Consider the following 27,786-nt stretch of genomic DNA (forward strand, 5'->3'; position numbering starts at 1 on the left):
GCGGAGGGGAGGAGGGAGGAGGAGTAGGAGCGACGCTTCCTAAAAACACATTTCCTCCTGGCTTGTTGTGCTGAGTGAAACTTCGGGGATTTGTCTCACAGTGAGTATCCAAACTTTACACAAACCCGTCCGACTTGCTGTATGATCTTGTAATAAGCGCGCCTGGTGTCGCGGAGAACAGACGTCGCCTAGCAGGTTTTTACTGTATACTTTCTGTTTGATATAGCTGTCGGTCGGAGCGGCGGGGCATAAACAGGCTCTCCTGTAGTCTGGAGTGGAGAGAGACTTCCTGGATGGAAACGGACGGTCTGCTGGCCGGGAGCGCCCCGGGCAGCGCAGGGGCGTCGGACTACGGCTCACGGTCAGGCTCGGTGGATTATGGCGCAGGGGGCGCGTCGGGCAGGGGGTCGGTGGATCACGGACGTGCCCGCGCCGGGGGGTCGTGCAGTGTGGACGGAGGTGAGTGGAGGACAGACTGCGGTGGATAAATAAACTCTCAACGGGCAGGTTGCTGGTTCCAAAACAAGGGGACCTGAATGGCTGTTCTGTAGGTGTTTCCCTGTTCCAACTCCTACCTGCCCAGTACCACTAACCCTAGAATATAGGCTATTTTAGATGACGCTATTATACAAATCACAGCGAAGCTACAAGCTCCATATGACTGGGAATAACCCAGGTTACTTTGATCTACTCAGGTGTCATGCCGAGTTTTGCACCCCCGCCGAGAATTGCATCCCCACCTTCCGGGAGCATATTGTAATGATTTATACGGAAACTTAACTGTTTAAAAATGATACAATTGTCGGTAGACGTGATCTCCAAGCCAGGGGCCTGGCTCACGGAGACCGACTTTGATGCATTAGATCCGCGTGGAGGTGACTTCCACGCTTGGGGCTCTCTTCTGGCTCATGGAAGCCGACTTTGGTGCTTAAAATCCGGGTACAGAGGACCTCGAGACCTGGGGATCTCTCCTGGCTTCATGGAGGGGGGTGCAAATCTCGGCAGTTTGTACCTGTCGAGATGCATCCCTTTAAAGTTAAAACAGTCCCAAAATATGGTGGGGGGTGCAATTCTCGGCGGGGGTGCAAAACTCGGCATGACACCGGTATTCGGTAGTTACCTAATTTAATTCAGGCACATCTCACTTTAGGCTCCTTGTCTTCAAACAACCTGCTCACTGCTAATTAGCATTATCCTTGACATAATGGAAATAATTATAGGCTGCTGTAGCAGGGTGGATGAGGGAGGCCTGTAGCAGGGTGGGTGAGGGAGGCCTGTAGCAGGGTGGGTGAGGGAGGCCTGTAGCAGGGTGGGTGAGGGAGGCCTGTAGCAGGGTGGGTGAGGGAGGCCTGGAAGAACTTTTCTCTCTATACCCCCTTGAAAACGAGATGGTTCATCTTGAGGTTTATGGGACTCATAAAAGCACTTTATGGCAGGTAATGAGTTGACCATAGAAAACTTGTTTTATTACTTTATTTTACTGTATTTTATTACTTTAGCTATTTGTCCATCTAAACATACCTACATGTAGCCTACTGCAGCGTCTCATATTTATATAACGTGGAATGACTTAGCATTTTCCGACATGGTGTATATACCGGTATACCATGTACAATATTGTATGTGATTTGTAATGATATACAGGAACCTAACTAACTTTACCCACTTTAAAAGTTGCAGATTTGCCACCTTTATAGGCTGACATAAAACTGTATGACATCAACTCATAAAATGCCATATCAAACAGAGGTTTTATGAAAATGTTATTTTAAGGAAGCAATTAATCAATTGCTTCCTTAACACTTTCAGTGCCACGGCCCTTGGGCAAAAGGTTGCTTGCTGTGCCACATAGGCCGCAATGCATTTTAAAACAGTCATATAATTTTTTTAATAATTACTATGTAAACACTGAACACGCACAAATAACGATGAGACTCTCTTCTATCACCTGCAAAAAAAAGTTTATTGATCCCATTTTCCGTTCTTTAGTTATGAGCCGGAGAAGATAGCCTGATTGAACGAAAAACATACCTTTTTTTCTACGAGCTGAGATAACGAGCCTTTTGTGAAATTAAACATTTCAAGCACATCTCTGACTCTGAAGCTAATTTTCTGATGTCTGGGTCTGTCTGGGTGAAGTGTATGCTGCTCTGCTGCTCTCCGTGCTCCCCCCCCCCCCCCCCCCCTCAACTGCACACGCCTCCTGGGTGTGTCTTATGTGTCTGGTGGCTCTCAGTCTCTGCTGAGTTTGCTGCGCACACACAGTGAATGGTGCGCGATATTCAGCTTTTTGGTTCCGCGTGTGTTTGTCACGGGCTGGCATGCTTCCAGTTCGGAATAATAATGCTGATTATGTGAATGTGCTGTTGCAGCGTACATGAAGGTGCTCAGTTGTGACAGCGGATGCTGCTGCTCTGGGCACAGCTGGCGTTGTGCTCGTTGTGCTTCTGCACGTCGATGCATACGGACGGATGCGATGCGATTTCCTCCTTTTTCCCAGTGACTATTTCTGTGTGTTTGGCTCCTTTTTCTCTGATCAGGAGAGTGCTGTCGCCACCTAATGGGTTTGTAAAATAGGTTATCGACCTCCAATAGCTACAATATTGTTAGAGGCGACGTAAGAAGCTTAGATCGACACCCCCCCGTCAAAAAAACAATTTGGAGTTATGACGCCATTTGGCGTCGCTGGCACTGTACGGTAAATTTCTAATGACGCCATATGGCGTCGCTGGCACTGAACGTGTTAAAATAACATTTTCATTTTCAGTACTGCTTTTCTGTTAGTGTTTGCATTATGATGACCGCAAAGTCATAGCTTTCATTTATCACTACTATATGACTTTTATTTTTTGTTGCAGTGTTTTATTGTCACCCCCCCCCCCTCTAGTGAAAACAAGTGTGATAACTGCCACTCTCAGTCCACTGTGGTGTGTGTGTGTGTGTGTGTGTGTGTGTGTGTGTGTGTGTGTGTGTGTGTGTGTGTGTGTGTGTGTGTGTGTGTGTGTGTGTGTGTGTGTGTGTGTGTGTGTGTGTTTCAGCATCATGGCCTCTATACAACCGTTTAAAGTGTGGGCCTGTCAGTGGCACCCACCGCCGCAATGACACATCCTGCTATGCGTCAGCAGTGTGTATGCGTGTGTGTGTGTGTGCGCGCACGTGTGTGCGTGCATGCGCGCGTGTGTGTGTGTGTGTGTGTGCACTGAGTCATTATGTCTCCTCTGTTCTGTATGTATGAGTGCTACATGGAAAAGTTACAGTTATTCAAAATAGTCATATTATAACTGTGGTACAAACTGTGGAAATAGCCTTGTTTGACAGTGGCCATTCTATTCTACTACGTGACCAACATCGCAGACAGACAGAGCCCACTTTGACAACTTTATGTATGATGATTTTCTCTCTTTCCTTCTCTCTCTCTGTCACAGACTCTCTCTCTCTCTCTCTCTCTCTCTCTCTCTCTCTCTCTCTCTGTCACAGACACACACATATACTTCAAAGCTCTCTTATCCTATTCTCAGTGTCCAAGACGAGCCCATACGGTTACATTACTGTCATTTAGCTCTCTGCATATTAGCATTAGCCTGTTACTGTTCTTTAGCTATGTGAGGCAACAGGTAGGTATAGCTGCCAGAATCAAGAACAACACCCTGCACTAATTAGCTTTCAAAGGGTTGGGCTACCGTCGTCAGCCATCGCAACCACTTCAGATATGCCTGGTGTCCATTGTACCCAGTGTGTAAAGTGCTACTGGAAGCATGGAACACTGTACTGGCCCGCAAAAAATACCATTATTTGGTGTATTATTTATAGGTTTGGAAAATACTGTCTCCAAAGCTATATTTGAATTAATATTATTTTTCATCTTTTTCCTTGCACTTTTTTTAAACATTTTCTTTTCATGTGCCCATTGATGATGTTGGGTATCTTGTTACAATCTCTTCTTCTTCTTCTTCTTCTTCTTCTTCTTCTTCTTCTTCTTCTTCTTCTTCTTCTTCTTCTTCTTCTTCTTCTTCTTCTTCTTCTTCTTCTTCTTCTTCTTCTTCTCCTCCTCCTCCTCCTCCTCCTCCTCCTCCTCCTCCTCCTCCTTCTCCTCCTCCTCCTCCTCCTCCTCCTCCTCCTCCTCCTCCTCCCTGTAGGCTCCTAAGCTCCTTCTTCTAAAGTGCTTTGGGCTACACTGTTGTATGAACTGTGCTATACATTTGATTTGAAGCCTTCTATAGGGATTGGTTAATCAGCAGACATTGTATATGTGTGCTTAGAGAGACTTGAAAAGACAAGGGTTCAAATCCCCATGTTGACAAGCACTCCCTTACTGAAGTGCCCTTGAGCAACACACTGAATCCCAGCCAGCTCCAGACTCTGACTCTCTGAGCTCTCTGTGGAGGGAGGGGAGAGTAATATTTTTATATTATATATAAAAACTATTATAGAGCTTATTTAACTACCAATATCAATGAAGTATCACATTATATTGGTTTTATGCTTAAAACAACAAGCCATTCAGTGGCCACTTGTGTTATAGTACATTATAATATTCCCACAATATAGGGACTTGTATTTTGTACATGGTACTTAATAATGAGCTTATGGTAGCCTTATAGTATGGTATTTCTTATGTATATTTGCTTTACTCCATTATGCTCGATGATATTTTGAAGCTTTCAAGTTTCCTGTGATGTTAGCATAGTATTCTATTCATTTTGATTATATGAGTATAGTTCTTTATTCATAAGAGTAGCTTTGCTTTCCCTTGGAGTTGAGTGGACTTCAACCCTTCCAGATGTTTATTTATTTATTTTGTAGCTGTAGTTTAGACCCCGGCTTGTCTTTAAGCTCTCCTAAATAGCCCCAAGAAACTTGATCTTCTCAGGTCCTGATCCAACCAGTTCTAGGGACAAACATCTCCGCGCTGCAGCAGCTCTGGCCTGGACTGTTTGTCTGACAGTATTTGTTGGTGATGTTGGAGATGGTCATGCTTCTCAAACTGTTTCTCACAGATGACGAGTCCCTCTACATCCAGCAAGCGGTCATATTCATTGAAGATGCCATACAGGTAAAGGCAGGAACAGACGCACACATGCAGTGTTGGGCAAGTTACTTTCAAAATGTAATATACTACATATTACTAGTTACTTTCATTTGAAAGTAATAGTTATACTTTACAATATTACTGTCTGTGTAGACTTATTTATTACACTACTTTTGCATTACTTTCACCGAAATAACAGCAGTAGCAGAATGACATCCCCGCCTCGGAAACATCCTGAAAAATAATTTCAACCATCTTGAAGTCGGTGTAAACCGTACAAAATTCTAAATGTTATTGTTTTCCTTTGTTATTGTCATCTGAGTGGTTATTTGCATAAAAACCACACAATTTGATTAGGAAATGATTGTATCTTTATTTGAATATGTGCTTTGATAAAAAAATTAAAAAAAGTAACTCAATTTGTAACTTGTGTTACTTGACAAAGTAACTGGTATAAATTACTGAAATCCTATTGGTAATAAGTAAACTAAAGTAACTAAAAGTAATATATTACATGTAATATGTTACTTTTGTAATGAGTTACCCCCAACACTGCACACATGACATAATATAATGTTTTGACTGGGGTTAGGCACGTCAATGGGTCAAATATACGGTGCCGATCATAACAATCATAATCATAATATCTAAACAGACTTGTACTCTGTGCTGTTTTTTTGTTGAACTTGTACAGTATCGGTCGATCAACCACCGGGTCGATGCCAGATCGCTGCGTCTGTATCGGTGGTACTACTCAAAGATATTCCAGTGGTAAGTTGCAGTCATTCTACTCATTTCTCTCTGTTAGCCTCTAGCTTCTCTGTGCCGTGGTTCACAATTTCTACCAACTGCTCAGGCGGCCAGGGGGCAGGGGTGGTGTTGTTTATTAAATTGTACTGGGTTTAAAAGTGAAATAAGTCTGATTTTTCCTGCCCCATATCACAAAATGACCATAATATAATCTGTTTTACTACGCCAGCTGCTGAGTACAGTAAACTCCCCACCCATTGGAATTGCAAGACTGCAACACGTTCACGCCCCTTCCCTGGGGGTTGTCGAAATGCATTCTGGGAAACGTAGGATATCACTAACTGAAGTAGTTATGAGGCAGGTTGAGGGAAAGTGGTTACAGTTACTGCTAGAATGCACATGAACATCACAGACTGATAATACAGTAGATATAACATTACAGACTGATAATACAGTATAACAGTGTAAGAAGATTTTTCTTTTAAATCCCCTGTGATCTTTACCATAATCCTTTTTCAAGTCACTTATGCTTGAGTTATATCTGAATAACGCTGTGTGTGTGTGTGTGTGTGTGTGTGTGTGTGTGTGTGTGTGTGTGCGCGTGCGTGCGTGCGTGTGTGCGTGCATGCGCATTGAAAGTACCGCAGCTGTGTCTTTAGCATATACTGTAAATCACAAATGATTTACGATAGTTATTTGCTGATTGTAGGATATTTAATCATGTCCTTAATGGAACACATCTTGCAGTTGAGAACGAATCTCGCATTCCTCATGCCTCAATTTACAATACTACTACCAATTACTAACATAATTTACCATTCATGAAGTTGTGAAGTCTTAAAAAGAAGCAGAAGGTTAAACTAACTTTGAAGAATGATATCAACCCCATTACAACTTTTTCATATGCATTAAAGACCGTATTTATGCGGCACACATAACCAGCAGTTCATGTGTGCAAGTCAAATCTAAACCTGCTCTTTGACTAGTTTCCGCATCAAGTCGAGTGTCACTCAGAAAGAATACGGTATGTTCCGATGTCCATCCCATCGCTGTCTCCCTCCTCACTGTCCCCAGGGGCCTGGGTCTGACCATAGCGGTGGTGTTGGCGCTGGCATTCGTGGAGCGCCCGTCGTCCATGTCGTTGTCCTCGGACCTGCGGCTGGTGGCGCCGCGCTGGCAGCCTCCCTGTGGCCTCACGGAGAGCATCGAGATAGTCTGCCTCCTCATCTTCTCCCTCGACCTCGCTGTCAAGGTAGGCCTCCAGATCCAATTCCCTTTCACCTGCCATACCTTTGCTTCAGTCAGTCTAAATTTGCTCTTGTGGAGAGCAAGGATCGATTGGCAGAACTTTATAGAGAGGCAAAGTGACCGCCTACTTCCTGCTTCAGCACTGTACCAGAGATTTTCATCCGCCATTTATTTCCCCATAGACATTTTGAAAAAATGCTTATAAAAATAGTTTTACTTCGTCAAGCCAAACGGTTCAGCTATATTTAGAATCGGGAGAGACCACAGAACATTTCACTCCGACCAAAACTTTAAAAAACTACATCGAAAGAATATTTTCTTTAAATCGGCAATTCTTTTACGTTTTGGTCCGATTGAAATGTTATGTGGTCTCTCCTGTTTCTAAATATATCTGAACGGTTTGGTTTGAACAAGTAAAACATTTTTTATAAGCATTTTACGAAATGTCTATGGGAAAATAAATGGCGGATGAAAATCCCTGGTACAGTGCTGAAGCAGGAAGTAGGCGGTCACTTTGCCTCTCTATGTGAACGCTATTTTTTTTTGTATTCCGTCTGAGCTGATAGTTTGGTGACTTACATTTAATAATGTATCACTTTGACCAATCACTTTCAGTCACTGCTCAATAGCAGTTTTCTAAATGTTGGTGTCAAATGATATTATGCCACGGTCACATGATTTCAGAAGACATATAAAACCAGCATGACATCTTATTGCTACAACTTGGAAGCGTTCCACCTGTTTAGCTGGGTGTCTGTTTAACTGGTTACGTTAGCGATCGTACGGTCAACTGTTGTTAAAAAAGTTACTTTTGAATGAACCATGAACAAACTATAGTAGATATTGCCCCCTCCTCTTAAGTAGAGTTGATTGTAGATTCGAATATACTTAGATTTGTATTACCTCAAAGTTCAAACTGATAACTTTGATGGATTGCCTGCCATGTTTCCTGCCTGTCTTGACGGAAGTGAAAGTTTCCGGAGCTTACAAACACTTTCTGTGGTATTTACAGTACTAAAACAGTGGTATTTACAGTACTAAAACAGTGCAAGTAGGACATGCTGGGCTTAATGCATTATCAGTTGCTGTTCACCTCTGCCTAAGAAATAGTGGCCCCTTCCTCGCCAACTCTGAGCAAAGTACACTGATACTTCATACTTCATCCATGACCGACCACTGGCCACCATTATGAAACTGTACTGGGCAGCACTCAAGGGTGAAGGTGTACATAATAGCTTCCTCCTCAGACCAACCTATCAGATGAATTAAGACTATGCAACTTGGCACAGGTCATTATTGTGTAGTCCTAATTGTTTCTCTATTTTGAACTAGAACCTCACTGCATCTGTGTTTGTCCTCAGAGCTATCTGATTGGCTGGGAGGAGTTCAGGAAGAACAAGTGGCTGATCGGCTACACTGTCGTCATCTCTGCCTCCGTCATGGACTGGGTGTTATCCGTCAGCATGGTGTGTGACGAGGTGAGGCTGTGTGTGATGATGCGGGACACCGTGAACATGAAGCATGAGAGAGGATGAAATACATCAAATAAGTTAAGAGCATTATAAAATATGGATTCCTAAAGTTGATCCTAAAATGTATGAAACTGTGACCTCTCAATTGTACCGATCAGAAAGTGAGAGTGCGGAGACTCATCCGGCCATTCTTCCTCCTGCAAAACTCCTCCCTGATGAAGAAGACGCTGAAGTGCATCAAGAGGACACTGCCCGAGATCGCCAGGTATCTGACACGCACACGCACACACACGCACGCACACACACACACACACACACACACACACACACACACACACACACACACACACACACACCACACACACACACGCACGCACGCACATGCACGCGCAGACACAGGCACAGACACACCCACACACGCACACACACGCACACACACACACACACACACACACACACACACACACACATGCTTTTACTGTCTCATATCACAAAATAACCTGCTGCTGCTCAGATGTCTGGCTTCCAAAACTCATTTTCTAGAGTCTGTACTTTTGAAAGGATTAAAAAAAAAAGTTCATATTAATTCAAATGGAGTTGATAATACTAGGTTGATAACATTTTCAGTGCAGTTTTTTAATGCAAAATCTGGAGCATTTCCTCCTTCAGTTCACGGCACCAAGACGCCTAAAAATGCGTCTCTGTGGACTGTGTTACTGTAGGAGTGACAACATACAACGACACCAACGCCTAAGGCAGGCTTTACTGGTATCAGGAAACAGCTGACAGCCAGCATTTCCCCATACCTGGAAAGCCTTGCATAACAATGAAGTCTGGACAGATGCTCATACAGTATGTGTTCTTAATTTGTGTGAACACCACAGAAGAAGAGCAACACAGCACAGACTAGTCCATTATGCGCACAGACTAGTCCATTATGCCTACATGTCGCTAAAATTACAGGTTTGTTTTGAATCCCTCCCCTCCACTGGCAAAATCTCTAACCTGGCAGAATGACAGGTCACTAAAACTCTGTCCAATGATCGAGTTACTTCTGAGTCATGTGACTTTTGTTTTGCAGACCTGATTGGCTTATAATTGGACAGGACAGTGTGTGAACCTAAAGGAACTAAATACAAAAAATGCAGACTGCCGAACTTCTTACTACAGTCGGTTTAAATCACATTTTACCACTCGTCAAGTGAAAAACCAGCATCTACTTGAGTTGAGAGCATTCTCACTTCCCCATAGCCTGACTCAACAGACACATATATTAATATACTATGGCTTCAATGCATAGCCTGACCCAACAAGACACATAATGATATGCTCTGGCTTCACTGCATAGCCTGACCTGTTGTTTGTTCTAGGGATGGGCATCGAATTTCGAATTTTCGAATAATCGTTGTTATTATCAAGGTCGACTTTTATTATTGAAAGTCGAAATTCGAAAAAAAAAAAAAAAAAAAAAGTTTTTGTGTGAGTGAAATGTTGCATTGTCTCCCCTGATTCTAAGTATAGTCGAATCGCTTGGTTTGAGCAGATAAAACAATTTTTATAAGCATTTTAAGCAAGGTTTATGGAAAAATGAATGGCGGATGAAATCCCATGAAGAGGGAGAGGGGGTGACTTTGGCACCCCTTTGGCACTCAGACCTGAGCCTACTAAATATTTAATGAACCACTCATGATTGTCAAAATGTTCTTTACTTCAGTGGTGCAATGCTTGTTTGAGCTAAAAATCCACAGCAGAAGCTTTTTCTATTAATTAATAAAGCCTTAGACTTAGAATCAGGGGAGACAATGCAACATTTCACTCACCCAAAAAAAAAAAAATTACATTTTTTTTTTTTTTTACATTTTTTATTTTTTTTTCGAATTTCGATTAAAAGTCGACTTTGGCCAGCGAATTTCGAATAGTGTTTTTGCTAGAAATGCCCATCCCTAGTTTGTTCTACCCTGAATCAACCACAACCTTTTCTGTGTGTGTGCGTGCGTGCTTGTGTTTGTGCGTGCATGTGCGGTGTGTGTGTGCGTGCGTGTGTGTGTGTATCTGCAGTGTGATCTTGCTGCTGGCGGTGCACCTCTGCCTCTTCACCATGATCGGCATGCTGCTGTTTGTTAAGACGGAGGTGAGCTCACCTGACCTGACCACGCCCACACCACCACGCTAGTCAAATGTATAGTATATGATGTATGATCTATGTAACTTAGGTTGTGTGTCGATATATCATGTAGCATTGTGACTGTGATGACGCTTATGTGAAGCCCTTTGAGAAATGCTTGTGATAAGGGGGCCATAAACTAATTCAATAATTCCTTTTCAACGTCTCAAATGATTATCTCCATCTCCATCTGTCTTCTTCTCGTCCTCTCTGTGGCCTCCAGGATCCGAAGAAGAACGGGGAGTGGGAGCTGTACTTCAAAGACCTGCCTCGCTCGCTCACCTCTCTGCTGGTGCTGCTCACCACGGCCAACAACCCAGACGGTACCGCTGCTCCAGCGCTCAGATGATCCAAACACCTAGCGCTTAAATTGGAACTGTTTGATATTCTGTGCTGCTTCAGAACTGAACCACGGTCTTAAGCCGTCTGTTTTGTCCTGTTACAGTGATGATCCCTGCCTACTCCATAAACAGGGCCTACTCCATCTTCTTCATCACCTTCAGTGTCATTGGTAAGCATTGATCATTATTGTGTACATCGTCACCGTCATCATCACAAGGAAGACGACCGCATTGGTCGATTTTCAATCAGAATCAGAATCAGCTTTATTGGCCAAGTATGTAGACATACAAGGAATTTGACTCCGGGATTCACCTTATGTTCAGACCTTACAGTGGGCCAAATTCTTCCGGGTCCTGTTAACACTTCCGGCGGTCACGGCGCAAAATAAGAGAGTTGTTTTTGGAGCGGACAGTGCAGGGGGTAAAATAAAGAACGTAGCCTACTACTTTGAGCTCGGTACACAGCAAGCAAGCGAGTATCCACTGTTAGCCAGGTCAGATAACGTTATCGTCGACAATGACGAGCACTTTCTTGTAAAACATACCTGGACTCCAACAAAGAAAGCTTCAGATAGTTTTCTCTCCTCCGAGCGCTCGAGCCACTTACGTCCATAAGACCCGCAGACGTTAACGTAATTCCCTGGAATGCGAGACTTAATGAGCCAGTTACATGGCGTTGCATTCTTAGACATTGCCGTTTGCTTTTATTTGGTATGTTACATACAATTGGCTAAATTATTAGTTAATTCAGAGTTACTGCTGATATTGCAGCAGCCAGCCATTTTATTTTATTTTATTTTTAGCCGGAAGTTTTGACGCGGCCACACAACCGGGTCAAATGGGTGTGGCTACATAAGGTGAATACGTTGCTCTCAATGTACTTACAAGGGGAAAAGAAAATATATGCATACAAGCTAAAACCACAAACAAGGACAGCGATCAAAGGTACATAAAGCAAGTTAACTGCTATTTACATTATATACAGTAAGTGTGATGTAGAGTGACCGTTATAAACATGTGTATAGGAGAAAATAATAATAATACTAATTGTATATCTATGTACAGACAAATTATATGTAAACCACACTAGATTGTAAACAAGGCTATAAGTCAGATATTGCACAGTTCAAGCTGGTTAAAACAATCATTGTTTACGAATGCAACCTCTAGTGGTGGGGTGAGTAAGTGCATGCGTGCAGTGCATACGCCAGAGTCGGGAGCTGTAACCAGGAAGTAGCGGCGACCGTAACAACAGTCTATTGAAATAGCTCGCTGACACATGAGGGTGAAGGGGTGGGATGGGTGGAGCGGTAACTTCCTTGTCTTTCAACTTCCTTGTCACAAGAGACCCTCCTGAAGTCTGTTTTGAACCTTAACCAGGTTGTTTTCGTTGCTTAAAAAAGTAACCGTTAACCGACGTGACATGCTTCAAATTAACCATGTCCCACGTGAGGCGTATGACCTGCACGCACCGTTTCTCTCATCGGTCGTTTTGGGAGTCATTGTAAACCGACTCATTCTGTTGTTTCAGTATGAGGACATGTTGAATACAATAGGGTTTACAGTGTTGTGTATAAAAGGGAATTTCTTCTGCTTCTTCTTCTCCAGGAACGTATTTCTTGATGAACTTACTGACGGCCATCATCTACAACCAGTTCAGGGGATATTTACTGGTGAGTCCCACATCTTCCATCCAGAGGAGATCATGCTGTTGAAGGAACATCACATCTTCAATCCCAGCTTTTTGTGATGCTTTAATTATCCAGGGAGAGTTGAGGCTACTGAGCTCCATGCTCTTTTCCAATCTTCTTCTTCTTCTTCCTCCTCTTCCTCCTCCTCCTCCTCCTCCTCCTCCTCCTCCTCCTCCTCCTCCTCCTCCTCCTCCTCCCCCCCCTCCCTGTCGGCTCCTAAGTGGAGCATAGGGCCGCAGCCACACAAAGCCAACAGGCTCCTATTGCACTTTCTGTAGCAAGTGGGTTCTTCTGGGGTGGGGTTGCTAGCCCCACGCTAGTTTACACAGTTACACACATTCCCACCATGTGTCTCCAAAACATCTGTCGTGACCTTACACCTCCTCCATGAATTAAAGGGACAGTTCACCCCCAAATCAAAAATACATATCTCTCCTCTTAACTGTAGTGCTATTTATCCATCGAGATCAATTGGGGTGAGTTTTGGAAATATCGGACTAGAGAAAATATTTCCCTGATGAAAGTGCTCACAAAAAGGTCTGTGGCTTATCTTGAGTAACCGGGGAATGATTTCTGGAGAGGCATTATTGTTACGTTTTTCAAAAGTAATTTTTGGGGGCGCTTTGAGCACCACAAGCCGAGTGCCACCCAGTTCCATTGTATTGGAGAGAAGGCAGACATCTCTATGGCCGATATCTCCAAAACTCGCCAACTCACACCAAAACCATCTATTTTAGATGGATAAATAGCACTACAGGTAAGATCTATTCTAGATGGATAAATAGCACTACAGGTAATATACAGGTAAGAGGGACAATATGTCTTTTTTTGATTTTGGACATAAAACAGCTGATCTAACCCGTCTGTCCCTGCGTGTTGATGCAGATGTCAGTCCAGACGTCCATCATCAGGAGGCGGCTGGGAATCAGAGCTGCTTTCCAGGTCCTCAGCTGCCAGGGGACAGGCCGTGCTGCTATGTAAGACACACGCACGCAGATTTGACTAATTAGAAGGCTATTTTATCACATTTTCACAAGTTCTTACATCAGCGGTATGTGGCATTGTCAGTTGCAACCAGGAGATTTTGGAAAGAGACTTTCTCACACTGGTCCAGAAACTGGAGAGTATGAATTTTAAACAGTTACTTCTGCTTAGTGCAGCTTTAATGAATGCTGTAGCGAAAGTAATTAACATAATGTCATTACAGTCTGATGGAATAAACAGTAACATAGAAATGGAGTTCAGTTGGGAGCACTCGTATAGTCACAAGATAAAACCATATATAGCAACAAATGGTAACACAATTTGGTGGCAAGCTGCTCCCTGTTACGCAGCTGACATGCTGACGGTCAAAATATGAACCAAACACGAGTGGTGTAGGTGATTGTTACTACCAGCTGATATGAACCAAACGTGTGTGTGTGTGTGTGTGTGTGTGTGTGTGTGTGTGTGTGTTCGCGTGTGTGTGTGTGTGTTCGCGCCTGTGTGTGTGTGTGTGTGTGTGTTCGTGTGTGTGTGTGTTCGTGTGTGTGTGTGTGTGTGTTCGTGTGTGTGTGTGTGTTTGTGTGTGTGTGTTCGTGTGTGTGTGTGTTCGTGTGTGTGTGTGTTTGTGTGTGTGTGTGTGTGTGTTTTCCTGATCAGAGAGCGTGTGCGTGTGGATGCGGTGCTGGAGGTGATGTCCAGGGTCCACATGAAGAGCTACTACAGAGCGGCCATCATCAAGGTTAGAGCTATATCACACTGTCCAGCAGGGGGAGTGGGCAGGGCTGCATACACACTGCGACTTATACCACTTTCCAGTGTTGGGGGTAACTCATTACAAAAGTAACATATTACATGTAATATATTACTTTTAGCAGTAACTCAGTAACTTATTACTTATAGGATTTCGGTAATATTATACCAGTTACTTTGTCAAGTAACTCAAGTTACAAATTGAGTTACATTTTATTAAATTAAAGCACATATTTAAAAAAGAAACAATCATTTCCTAATCAAACTATGTGTTTTTATGCAAATAACCACTATAGATGACAATAACAAAGGAAAAGAATAACATTTAGAATTTTGGATTGTTTACACTGACTTCAAGGTGGTTGAAATTATTTTTCGGGGTGTTCAGGGGCGGCGATGTCATTCTGCTGCTGCTGTTGTTTTGATGAAAGTAATGCAAAAGTAGTGTAATAAGTAACGAGTTACTCTACACAGAAAGTAATATTGTAAAGTAACTTATTACTTTCAAATGCAAGTAACTAGTAATATGTAGTATATTACATTTTGAAAGTAACTTGCCCAACACTGCCACTTTCACACCAATGACCAGGGGTACTTTTACCCACATTCAACCCTTCTTTTGTCAGTTCACACCAAGTCAGTCAACACGGGGTTAATCCAATCAATTCAATCCAATTAAGTCAGGCTGGAAACGGACAGCCCGCCGTATTGTTTCGCTGTCACAACGCGTCCTAAACACAGCGCTTCACTGTGCGGTGAAAGGTGTGTGTGTGTCTCAAGGCTCTTGCAACGGTTTGCAGCTAACGCTAACCTTGCTGCTAGCCTTTTGTCCCGCCCCGGTTGTTAGCAACCTGGGCGGTGGCGTTCACACTGAAATCAACCCTTGTCCTTTCAAACACAAAATCAACCTGGGAATAAGTCTTGTTGGACCTCGGTCTGAAAGGGGTATTTCACTGAATGAGGTGCAGGTCTGAGAGAGAAGAACACCCCTGCAGGTACAGGTGTGAGAGAGACTAATTGAATTGACTTTTAAAGACCTTTTTAGACTACCTGGAATTTACCACCAAATATTAAACCCACATAAGGAAACTAATGGGGGGGGGGGGGGGGGGGAGCCTGCTTGAAATGAAAGCTGTGAAACTAATTTATAAATGTTCAGGATAAGAAAAAGCATAGCAGGAAATGGATTGTTATGGGACATGACATCAAATTATGTTTCGTAAAGAAGATAAGATACATACAGTACAGTATTGTACAGCACAGGCCACACAAGGAAACCTGTACTTACATGGTAATACGTTTTTAAGGCATTCATATGTTTTTTTTACTTTTCTTCTTAAGACCTTCAATTTCAATAATAATTAAATTATTTTAAGATGTATTAAAATCTTTTAACGACCTGCTGCAGATATGACGTATCACCTAGGTTTGTTCATTTAATCAGTCAATTATGTTTTTCTTGTGCCTCCCCACACCTCCAGGTGGTGCAGCCGTACTCCACCGTGGGCTACATGGACCGAGACGACTTCAGGAAGCTGTTTGACGAGCTGGATAAAGATCGCATGAAAGAGGTACAATTTAACATTTCATTTCACTTTGCGATCTGTAATATACAGCAAGGGAATAGCTCGCACAGCTCCAGGTCTTAGGCAGCTCAATCGATGCAGGTTGCAGGGAGATCACAGAAACAGAGGTAGGCAACAGCACTCGAATTAGAGTCAATCTTGAGGTTTTTTTATTTATTAAGGGCAAAACAGACGCGTTTCAGCCTTAAGCCATCATCAGTGTACATAAGTGTACATACATGTTCTGATGTACACTGATGATGGCTTAAGGCTGAAACGCGTCTGTTTTGCCCTCAATAAATAAATAAAAACTCAAGATTTACTCTAATTCGAGATCTGTAATATATGCCACTGAATCTCTGTGTGTGTGTGTGTGTGTGTGCGTGTGTGTGTGTGTGTGTGTGTGTGTGTGTGTGCGTGCGTGCGTGCGTGTGTGTGTGTGTGTGTGTGTGTGCGTGTGCGCGTGCGTGCGTGCGTGTGCGCGGGTGTGTGTGTGCGCGCGCGCGTGTGTGTGTGCGTGTGTGTCCACAGCACCCTCCCTTGCCCCAGTACAACTCTCCAGTCCTGCAGAAGCTCCAGAGGGTCTTCAGTCACTACTATTTCACTATAGTCGGCAACGCGGTGGCACTGGCCAACGTCATCTGCATAGGCGTAAGTTACACACACACACACACGCACACACACACACACACACACACACACACACACACACAGACCAAGCTGGCTAACATACCCTATAATGTTTCCTTTGCGTGTGTTTCAGACCGTCCTGGTGTTGAACGCTGACAAGTCCATTGCCGAGAGAAACGACTACAACATGGAGGTTAGCAGCTGTTGTGTTCTTTGTGTTTTTTTTGTCATGTGGACGTTTGAAGTTGGTTCATGATGAACACTCAGCTCACATGCTCTGCTGCCTTGACTCAGGGTGCCGGTCTAAGCCCTTGTTACACGGCCCACCCTTGTTCACACAGGACGCCGAACGTAAGTAGAGCTGAAGCGTGAAGCAGGCACAGGCTGAACTGACACCTAACCGTTCACACCAGAAGCCTTCTCTTTTCCTCTCACACGGTGCCTCCTCGGCGCGCCTTGAACCCCGCCCACAACAACTCCCATTGACTTCATGTCTGGCAGCTTCAAGCTGGACTGAATCCTGAACGATCGCTCCAGCGCGGCTTCGGCGTAGCGTGCGGCCAGTGTGAATGCTCTCACCTGTTAACAAGGACGCCGGAATGAAACTGCGTGGCTTCAGCGTGTGGCTTCGGCGTGGCTTCAGCGTGTGGCTTCAGCGTGTGGCTTCGGCGTTGCTTCGGCGTGGCTTCGGTCATATAGTGTGAACGGCCACTAACTGGTTAAAGCCGCGTGTGCTTCTGTGCTGCAATCCAATCCTCTGTGCAGATTTCAGCTTAATCACAATAATCACGACTCTGTCACTGTGTGTGTGTGTGTGTGTGTGTGTGTGTGTGTGTGTGTGTCTGTGTGTCTGTGTGTCTGTCTGTGTTGTCAGATCTATATAGCTTAAATTCAAACACTGATTAATTAGTGCGTCTGTAATCTCAACACCTCCTTTACAGATTGGAGAAGAACCTGTTTTCGGAAAATATATTCTCCGTTTGTTTTTGCTCATTCTTAAGACAATCCGCTTCACAAATGAGTTGAAGTGAATGTGAATGAGCCCGGCCTAAACTGACCACTGTCCCCCATTGGCTGCCAGGTGATCAACTGTTGCTTCATCATCTACTACCTGTCGGAGATGTGTCTGAAGATCTTTGCCTTAGGCTGGAGAGGCTACCTGTCCTACAGGAACAACATCTTTGACGGCCTCCTCACCATCCTGCTCACGGTAACGTGGCTGCACCTGCTGAATACCTATGGAACTGTCGCGTTAACTTGACTCAGTTGTTCAAGGAATACACAGTTTTGGGGGGATTGGCCCAAAATCATCCATGTGTCTCTGTTAACTCTACCAAAAACTTTTCATATTCCTTTAATACAAAGAAATTAAAATACAATTTCACTCATTGCATTTATTTTCCCCATTTAGGCCCTGCAGATCACCATATTGGCCACCTACAGACTTCCATTGTAGGTTTCTATTTTACTCCCTTCATAAATGTTTACATATTATGATTGCACCCCTGACTTGACACTGTGTATGTGTGTGTGTGTGTGTGTGTGTGTGTGTGTGTGCGCGCGCGTGCGTGTGTGTGTGTGTGCGTGCGTGCCTGCCTACGTGTGTGTTTGCGTGTGTGTACGTACGTACATGTGTGCACGTGCATGTGTGTGTGTGTGTGTGTGTGTGCACGCACCACAACAGGGACCCAACAACTCACAGTCTGTCTCTGTGGGAGATGGTTCGCCTGGTCAACATGCTCATCGTCTTCCGCTTCCTGCGCATCATCCCAGATATCAAGGTACAGGACATGGTACAGGACATGGTACAGGACATGGTACAGGACATGGTACAGGACATGGTACAGGACATGGTACAGGACATGGTACAGGACATGGTACAGGACATGGCTGTGTGTCCAAAGCTCAAGCTGCGCTGACACTCAACGACCTCATCACAAATAAGATCGTGTCATTTTGTGTCCCTATGTGTGTTAAGCTCCAGACACGTGGGCCAACAGTCGGCCATCGGTCAATGTCGGGCCGTCAGTGAGCGACTGTGGCCCTACAGTAGTTTTTGCGGTGTGTCCCGCACGTATGATATCGCCCGTTTCGTTTCGTGCGCTTTCTCCATATTTTTCTGCCTCCGCCTCTTCCGTTTTTCCTCCACAAGCAAAAGACCAGGCAAACGCTGACAACGTCAGCGCCATCTGCAACTTTTTTCAATCAGAGATATTCTGGATCAGAAGTAGCTATATTACTAAACCGTCACAGCACGCACAAAACGTTCTTCTCACTTTTCAACGTCATCCCTACTGTATCTGATCATTCAATACACATTTTCACAACGATGTATCATAACAACGGTTTGTATATGCACAGTACTAGGTCTCACGCAGGCACACAACGTACGTGCTAGTTGTCGTCTATAGAGAGCCGCAGGGATGACGTATTTTTGTAGTCAGAACGCGGAAGTCCCGGACTTCCTGGTTCTTCACTGTTTCTGTCTATGAAATTTTTGAACGGGTTTTTGCCGCGATACTTCTAATAATCTCTCTGGGCAACGCTGGCTTAATGAAACGCGAACCAGAGTTCAGTCGGATAATCTTCACAGCTGAGGACCACTTTCATGAGTTTTGAAGCGTAAATGCGAGCCCTAGAAGTAAAAAGCTTGAGCTAAGCTAATCCAGAACTACACACTGTCGCATAGGCTTCCACGTCACGTCAGCGCTCAACCTGGACTGTTGTTGGATGTGTGCACTGATTACCCCGGGCTGAACGGGCTGAACCAGGTGAGGGAAAGAGAATTTCCGTGTTCGTCCTTTGAAGTGGTGACGTTATTGACGTATATATCCCCATCGACGAAAACGAAAACAGTGAAGAACCAGGAGTGTTAGCATCGATGATTTCCGGACTCATCCCTGCGGCTCTCTATTGCGGTGTGTTCTTAATGCAACTTTTTGGCCCCCGACACAGGCGACGTACGCTAGTTCTTAGATGGTGTGTCTGGGCCCTGATGAATACCTCATTTTGTTTCTCCAGCTCATGTCTCTAGTCGCCAGTACGCTGCTGGACCTGGTGAAAAACCTCCGCGCCTTTGCCGGAGTGCTGGTGGTGAGTGACGTCATCACACACACTGTCCACATCAGCATACGGCCATACAGTTGGTGTGCCATGTTTGGTCATGTTTTATTTAGAATTAGAAACATACATTCATTCGTTCATTCATTCATACATTCATTCATTCAAGAGTTTCATTCCAAAGTGAGACATCTACTATTTGAACACATAGCTGCTCTTTACTGTAAAATATTGCATTTTATTCAAAGTATTCGCAATATTAAGAGCTTTGATTTAGATTTAGAGGAGCAAACATACAGAAATGTGTCCACACTTGCAAACGTGCCTTAATATAAATATATTAATCATAAACAAATAATATAGTGAAAATAAAAAAGGAATATTCCTGACAATGACTTCCATCACAGACACGTTTTTGTAATATTCATTGATATGGATGATGCATTCAAGGAGAAAAACATTTTTTTTTTTTTTTTTAAATCAAAGTGCAGCATTTTGGAGTGAACCTGCTACTGTACTTTCCTAACAGCAGATCCCTCCTCTCTCTGTAGGTGGTGTACTATGTGTATGCTGTGATTGGGATCTGGCTATTTGAGGGAGCAATTACACCACCATCAACACACATGAGGTATAGTGATATAGTGAACACACATGAGGTATAGTGATATAGTGAACACATGAGGTATAGTGATATAGTCAACACACATGAGGTATAGTGATAGTGAACACACATGAGGTATAGTGATATAGTGAACACACATGAGGTATAGTGATATAGTGAACACACATGAGGTATATATAGTGAACACACATGAGGTATAGTGATATAGTGAACACACATGAGGTATAGTGATATAGTGAACACACATGAGGTATAGTGAACACACATGAGGTATAGTGAACACACATGAGGTATAGTGATAGTGAACACACATGAGGTATAGTGAACACACATGAGGTATAGTGATAGTGAACACACATGAGGTATAGTGATATAGTGAACACATGAGGTATAGTGATAGTGAACACACATGAGGTATAGTGATATAGTGAACACACATGAGGTATAGTGATATAGTGAACACACATGAGGTATAGTGAACACACATGAGGTATAGTGAACACACATGAGGTATAGTGATAGTGAACACACATGAGGTATAGTGATATAGTGAACACATGAGATATAGTGAACACACATGAGATATAGTGAACACACATGAGGTATAGTGAACACACATGAGGTATAGTGAACACACATGAGGTATAGTGATAGTGAACACACATGAGGTATAGTGATATAGTGAACACATGAGGTATAGTGATAGTGAACACACATGAGGTATAGTGATATAGTGAACACACCTGAGGTATAGTGATATAGTGAACACACATGAGGTATAGTGAACACACATGAGGTATAGTGAACACACATGAGGTATAGTGATAGTGAACACACATGAGGTATAGTGATATAGTGAACACACATGAGATATAGTGAACACACATGAGGTTTAGTGAACACACATGAGGTATAGTGATATAGTGATACCTCCTTAATATAGTTTTACTTTTCTTTTCCTCTCTCATCTACTTAGCTGGTTTACATTCAATAAAATGTCTCACTGATTTCTGATTTCTCTTTCCCTCGCCAAGAGGAAAGAAGCTTCCTCTCACAATACTCAAGGTCCTTACACACCGAGCACGTTTTTTTCGTGCGATTAATTCGCACGTCAATAATATTTTCCGAACCTATATCAGTCAATGCAACCGTGCATACCGACGGCGAAGTTTCGCTGAGCGTTATTGCGGTGTTTATTTTTTCGAACCACGTTCGATTTTTCAGAAATTCGCTTCCGACGTGTACACATCTGTGGCTGTGATTGACAGGTGGGTCAAAACTCGCATCGCAATTTCGTGCCGTATATTCGCATCGCTCTTGATGTGTAAGGACCTTTAGCCTGCACATTTTAAAACGGACAGTAAACACTTTCTTCCTCAGTCCTCATCCACCACGTTATTGAAGATCCATTGCATTTGCACAGTAGCCAAATGTGTGTCTCTGACCACGTCTGGAGCTGGTTTGGGTGATCAGATCTTCAATGCATTTCCATGTGTGATCAGAAAACACACTGAAGATCTGTTCAAACGCAGGGGGAGAGGAGGTCCAAAAAGCAAAAGCAGTCAAATACATAGAGACAGTCCGCATGTGTGGGAACGCCCACAAAATGTTAAACGGCTGGCGCGCGAGTGGGGTAAAACCGCCCATATATCTCATGGGCTGACTCACCAAAAGACGGTGCTGCAGCTCTAAACTACATGTTTGGGGGTTCTAGAGCAGAACACAAGACGCCTGCTCAGATGTGCGTTTACTGCGGTGGTTAAATCCCCGATCGTGTCGGCCTGGGCTGGGCTATCAGCTAAATTCGAACTTTGCTGAATGGATAGAACGGGGGTTTTTACCCCACCCTGACCACGCCCCCAGCCAGGCTGAGCCAGCTAACCCAGCGTCTATGACGAGACGTGGCCTCAACCTATACCAAATGTCGAAAGCATGATACCGTCCATACAGATGAGCTTTGCTCAATAAGGGTTGAGTAACATAGTGCAAAACAAAGTCACTGGTCAGCACAAAATCAAAGTGCTGACACAGGCAGAAAGAGCCTACAGCACTTAATGTGCAAATTAAAGCAGGCAAATTACAGCGGGGCTAATTAGTCCCTGGTTCTTAATTGGTTCTTAAATGTGTGCGTGTGTGTGTGTGCGTGTGCGTGTGTGTGTGTGTGTGTGCGTGTGTGTGTGCGTGTGCGTGTGCGTGCCAGTATGATGTCCAATTCCAGCATGGAGAACATCACCTCTAACGTGAGCTTTGCATGTGGCACGTATGAAGAGCTGGGCTACTGGGCCGACAACTTCAATGACTTCGCTGTGAGTAACACAACCATCCAGGAGATTGTTAAAGGATTTAATTTGATACCTTCCCTCTCTCTCACTCTCACTCCCTCTCTCTCTCTCTCTCTCTCTCTCTCCCTCTCTCTCTCTCTCTCCCTCTCTCTCTCCCTCTCTCTCTCCCTCTCTCTCTCTCTCATATTGCATGTATGCGGTTTTACAATGAAAGATCTGGGTAGTGAAATGGGACTTTGTTTTCCAGCCTTTCTTTTTGTATTTAGTCCACACTGTTGTTATAGCTTTGTTGTAGTGTACAGTAAATAGTCAATTCTGATTGGCCAATGTTTGCGTTCTGAGGTGTGTTATTGATGAAGAACACACTGCTGTTTCACATCAAACTGACTGGCGCCACCTTGTGATACAATTACCTTACTGCTGCTTGCTTACTTTTAAACACTCTCCTGTCTCTCTCTCCCTCTCCCCTCTCTCTCTCTCTCTCTCTCCGGACTTTCTCCCTCTCCTCTCTCTCTCCGGTCTCTGTCCTGTCTCTGTCTCTCTCTCCTGTCTCCCTCTCCTCTCTCTCTCCGGTCTCTTTCCCTCTCCTCTCTCTGCTGTCTCTCTCTCCTGTCTCTCTCTCTCTCTCCGGTCTCTTTCCCTCTCCTCTCTCTGCTGTCTCTCTCTCTCTCTCCTGTCTCTCTCTCTCTGGTCTCTGTCTCTCTCTCTCTCTCTCCCTCTCACCCTCAGGCTTCCATCGTCCTGCTCTACAACGTCATGGTGGTCAACAACTGGCAGGCCTTCATGGACGCCTACAGCAGATACACCACCGAGTAGGAAACCACACAGCCCACCCTTAATCAACAGCGCTTGTTGTTATTGTTGTTGTTGATGCTGATGATGCTGATGATGATGATGATGATGATGATGATGATGATGATGATGATGATGATGATGTTTCTTGGCTCCCTTCCAGCTGGGCCAAGGTCTACTTTGTGTGCTGGTGGCTCACTTCCTCTGTCATGTGGGTCAACCTGTTTGTGGCGCTCATCTTAGAGGTAGGGGTCACTTAGACCACATGGGTCCATTCATATAAACGACTTATAAAAGTACTAATATACCAATAAACCACAAGGCCTCTGAGGCTCACGAGAGACACTGAGGGAGAGGGAGAGAGAGGGGGAGAGGAGGAGAGAGACTGAGGGAGAGGGAGAGAGAGGAGGAGAGGGAGAGATAGGGGGAGAGAGACTGAGGGAGAGGGAGAGAGAGGAGGAGAGGGAGAGATAGGGGGAGAGAGACTGAGGGAGAGAGAGGAGAGGGGGAGAGAGACTGAGGGAGAGAGAGACTGTGGGAGAGGGAGAGAGACTGAGGGAGAGAGAGAGAGAGGAGAGGGGGAGAGAGACTGAGGGAGAGATCTGCCCCCTCCCCAATCTGCATTGTTTCAGGTGGATTATGAGCCAACAAAGTAAATAAAACAATATTGTTGCATTAATGTATGCATGCATCAACTGAATCACTCATCATAATAATAAGCTCTATTATCTGTCTTCCAACAGAACTTCACCTATAAGTGGGACCGCAGTCACAGCTGCTCAGTGACAGAAGTGGAGCGGACCAATTATGAGACTTCTGTTCAGCTCATATTCAAGTAGGCCCACCTCATGCTTATTGTTTTGTTAGACAGACACTGACATATTTGAATGTTGGTGAACGGTGAGATACTTTTTCTGATCCCCTTTGAATTGTGCCATGAAGTACACGTGATTTCTCCTCCATTTAAAAGAAGTCAAGAAAGCCGCAGTTTGTCGTAAAACTGAAACGTAACGTTTAGTTTTGTATGAAACCGCTCAATCAACTACATCTCTCGTCTCGCACAATAATACGTCACGCCAACACGTCACGCCAACACCAACATGGCCTGGCGGGAGAGACGTCACTTACGCGACTGGTTGTGTGTCGTCTTTCTGATTTATAACTTATCGTGCCACAGTTTTATGACAAACTGCGACTTTCTTGACTTCCAAAGTTATCTTTTTAAATTGACAAACATCATGTGTGTATTTCATGGCACAATAAAGACAGGATAAAAAAAAAATTCACCGCCATTCACCACTCTTTTTTTTTCAGACACCGGTGTGTGTAGGCCCCGCCCCCGACCGGAAGGGGAGGGACTTTGGATCTTTATTGGCTTAATTAGACTATGACTATTAAGTCTGTTAAGTGACTCATCATTCCTATTCTCTCTCTCTCTCTCTCCCTCTCTCTCTCTCTCTCTCCAGAGAGCAGGTCCAGGAGCCGACAGAAGAGGAACTACTCAGTCAGCTACACCAACACCCTCACCTGCACCTGCACTGGTGACACACACACACACACACACACACACACACACACACACACACACACACACACACACACACACACACACACACACACACACACACACACACACACACACACACACACACACACACACACACACACAGCACTTGTCTGCCAGTACCCAGTCACAGAGGAACCACTGATGATGACTGCCTACTGTTGTGTGTCAGAAGATCACCTGTGCTGATGGAACAATATCACGATCTATCTAGCTTATTATTATAAAAGGGAGCAAGTGGGCAATGTTCTGTTTCCATTCTTGTCCCACTGATGATGTCATAGGAGGCATTGTGACATCACTGATGATCTCATCGGTGATGTAATAAGACTGATGATGTCATCAGTGATGCCATAAGAGCAAAATCATCTTATGACATCACTGATGATGTCATAGGCACTGATGTAAACTTTAGGGGCACACACACGCACACACCCGCGCGCATGTAAACTTAAGGGCAATAACATTTTGTGAGCAATACACACACACACAGACGCACGCGTGCGCCAATAGGGCAGGCGGGGCCACGCAGCAGCCGAGCTGCGTATGCGAGCTGCGGGGCCAGCTCGGCGACCTGCATGTCGGGGCGAGGCCGCGCAGCGGCTGAGCTAGCAAACCCGCGCAGAGCGCGCGAGATGCCTAGTGATCTTAATTACTACTAGTTTGTTTTATATTGTTTTACTTGTTACTTTACTATGTAGCTACCACTGAATCCAGTAGGAAGCAGATATTTCTCATGTACTTCATCAGTAAAACCACTGCAAAGCGCAGATTGGAGTTCTAGCTCTACAAACATTTGTCAGAGGCAGAGCCGCTGTGAAGACAGAAATACTCTTGATTAGTTGAGCTATGCTAGGGACGGCTGTGAATCAACGCTGGTTTGGAGACCTAATATACCCAGTGGACCACAGAATTTAAAAAAATACAGCTTGAGTTCACCCAAAACTAGCAGCTAGTCCGACCGGCGGTGAGATGTCACTGTTGGGGAGATTTGGTTGATCAACATAGTAACTAGCTACATAAAATAAGTGCAACCAAACGTCAGATAGGTCGCACCACCGTGTTTAACTAGGGTTTATACCTTTAACATTACAATTACAGCTGAAAATGACAACAGAAATAAACAATAAACAAATTGTGTTATCTCCACAATTTAAATCAGGTGTCGACCCGGAAGTCCCTGTTGTTGTTAACGCAACGTCATGGCGATTCGGTCTAGAATATCCTATAGATACAGTCTGTCTGTGTGGGAACGTCCACAAAATGTTACTACGGCTGGCGCGCAAGACTAGACGGTGGGGGAAAAACCCCCACATATCTCAATGGGCTGACTCACCAAAAGACGGTGCTGCGGCTCTACACTACAGGATTGGGGATTCAAGAGCACATAGACGACGACGTCTGTTCAGAACAGATGTGCGTTTACTGCGGTGGTTGAATCCCGATCCTGTCTGCCTGGGCTGGGCTAGCAGCTAAATGCTAACTATGCTGGCTGGGAAGGATTTCCCCCATGCTGATCCACTGACCGCGCGTCTATGACGAGACACTGCCTGAATGTATGGTGCTTGTTTACAAAGATTCAGCACATTGTACTTCTGAAGTCTTTTTGTATTTTTGTATTTTATTTTTGTATTTTCTCCCCTCTCACTGGATGTACTCAGTGCAGGATCTCCCTAATTAAGGACTTAGTGGAAAATGAAAGCTTGTTATAGCCTCTTTCCCCTCTGTGTGTGTGAGCAGGATTGAGGTCACTGGGGTGCATGCTAATATCGTGGCTGTATTTTGGTGGATGGTATCATTATGCAAACCACACAGTCTTCAGAAATTGTTAGTATTTGTCGTAAAGCCAGTGTGTTATTTTAAGTGAGATTCAATTTTCACCTAAAAGGGGAAAGCTTGCTTCTTGTCAGTGTGTTTGTTATTTATTATAAACAGAGATCTTTAAACTGGTGGTGTGTTTGTTTGTTTGTTTGTTGTTGTTTTTGTTTATTTTTTGTTGTTTTTGTAAATACAATTCAAATGCATTTTGTATTGAGAGAAAAAAGAGCTAAATAAACTGCACAGAAACAAGTTGGGATGTTCTCCTTGTACCTTTGTTAACATGAGACAGGGCTCACTTTTCTCATCATCACTGATGACATCACTGATGACATCATCACTGATGACATCGTCACTGAACTTATATAGCCTCAGCCTTAGGGCAGGTAATTAGGGCACTTAATCTGCCCTAATCTTTAAAAAAATCTGGCTCCGTCAGGTCACCCGCACAGGTGCTCTTTACACTTCCTGAAAGTTTCAGCCCGATCGCACGTACAACGGCATGGCTGTGGCCAAACAAGATTCTGCTCACTCACTCACTCACTCACTCACTCACTCACACACACACACACACACACAGAAACTTATATTTTTTTTTATTATTTCCCAGTTTCATTTGGAGGATTGTGCCTCCACCTCTTGGAGTCGATGGCTTCCACAGTGCACATTGTGACATTGTGCCCCCGCTCCTCTGGACATAGAGGATCAATATTGTGCATGAATGACATCACTGGTCCACAACTTAACTCAAAACAATTCTCAATAACTGTCAAACTAAATAAATGCCGACAAAACAGTTTACAGCTTTTGGATATGTGTGAGATCAGGTGCAAAATAAATAAGCGTTGCTTTTTGGTGAAATTCCCCTACCTAGATCACGGGACACGGCAAAGGGGCAGCACTTGAAACTTGAACCCTGCACAACAATATTACAAACACGAGGATAACCAAGACAAACACGGCGGTCAAGAGTACCACATTAGTTCAGTTCACTTCAGTTCAGATCAGATCGGATCAGATCTTT

At 44.1% G+C, this 27,786-nt stretch overlaps 1 protein-coding gene and 1 pseudogene across 3 annotated transcripts in view; one reads left to right on the plus strand and one right to left on the minus strand.

The window, feature by feature from the left end:
• Positions 1-27,766, plus strand: tpcn2 (two pore segment channel 2). 2 transcript variants are annotated; one of them, XM_083662117.1, is made up of 27 exons: positions 1-100; positions 227-459; positions 4,998-5,053; positions 5,724-5,800; positions 6,854-7,031; positions 8,389-8,505; positions 8,658-8,764; positions 10,558-10,630; positions 10,887-10,986; positions 11,109-11,174; positions 12,613-12,677; positions 13,581-13,672; positions 14,337-14,418; positions 15,911-16,000; positions 16,526-16,645; positions 16,758-16,817; positions 17,706-17,834; positions 18,036-18,076; positions 18,309-18,405; positions 19,646-19,717; positions 20,236-20,312; positions 22,507-22,612; positions 23,318-23,400; positions 23,544-23,625; positions 24,124-24,215; positions 24,847-24,921; positions 27,637-27,766. In XM_083662117.1, coding segments are annotated over exons 2-27 (2,304 nt in total). In that variant the 5' UTR covers positions 1-100; positions 227-293; the 3' UTR covers positions 27,638-27,766. The 2 variants fall into 2 exon arrangements, with proteins under 2 accessions (XP_083518243.1, XP_083518242.1); XM_083662116.1 differs by lacking the exon at positions 27,637-27,766 and having other exon boundaries at positions 24,847-27,008.
• Positions 1-27,786, minus strand: part of LOC310799849 — a 449,550-nt pseudogene that overhangs the window by 80,297 nt on the left and 341,467 nt on the right. The window lies entirely within an intron of this gene.

The sequence above is a fragment of the Poromitra crassiceps genome (genome assembly GCF_964638095.1).
Source record: "Poromitra crassiceps genome assembly, chromosome: 28".
Classification (NCBI taxonomy): Eukaryota; Metazoa; Chordata; class Actinopteri; order Beryciformes; family Melamphaidae; genus Poromitra; species Poromitra crassiceps.

What these genes read in the sequence shown, in the direction of transcription:
- tpcn2 (XM_083662116.1), top strand. Translation starts at nt 294, where the DNA reads ATGGAAACGGACGGTCTGCTGGCCGGGAGCGCCCCGGGCAGCGCAGGG. An exon ending in GGGACAGGCCGTGCTGCTAT is followed by an intron (nt 13,673 to 14,336) that starts GTAAGACACACG and finishes TTTCCTGATCAG; the next exon opens with AGAGCGTGTGCGTGTGGATG. An exon ending in GCCACCTACAGACTTCCATT is followed by an intron (nt 18,077 to 18,308) that starts GTAGGTTTCTAT and finishes GCACCACAACAG; the next exon opens with GGACCCAACAACTCACAGTC.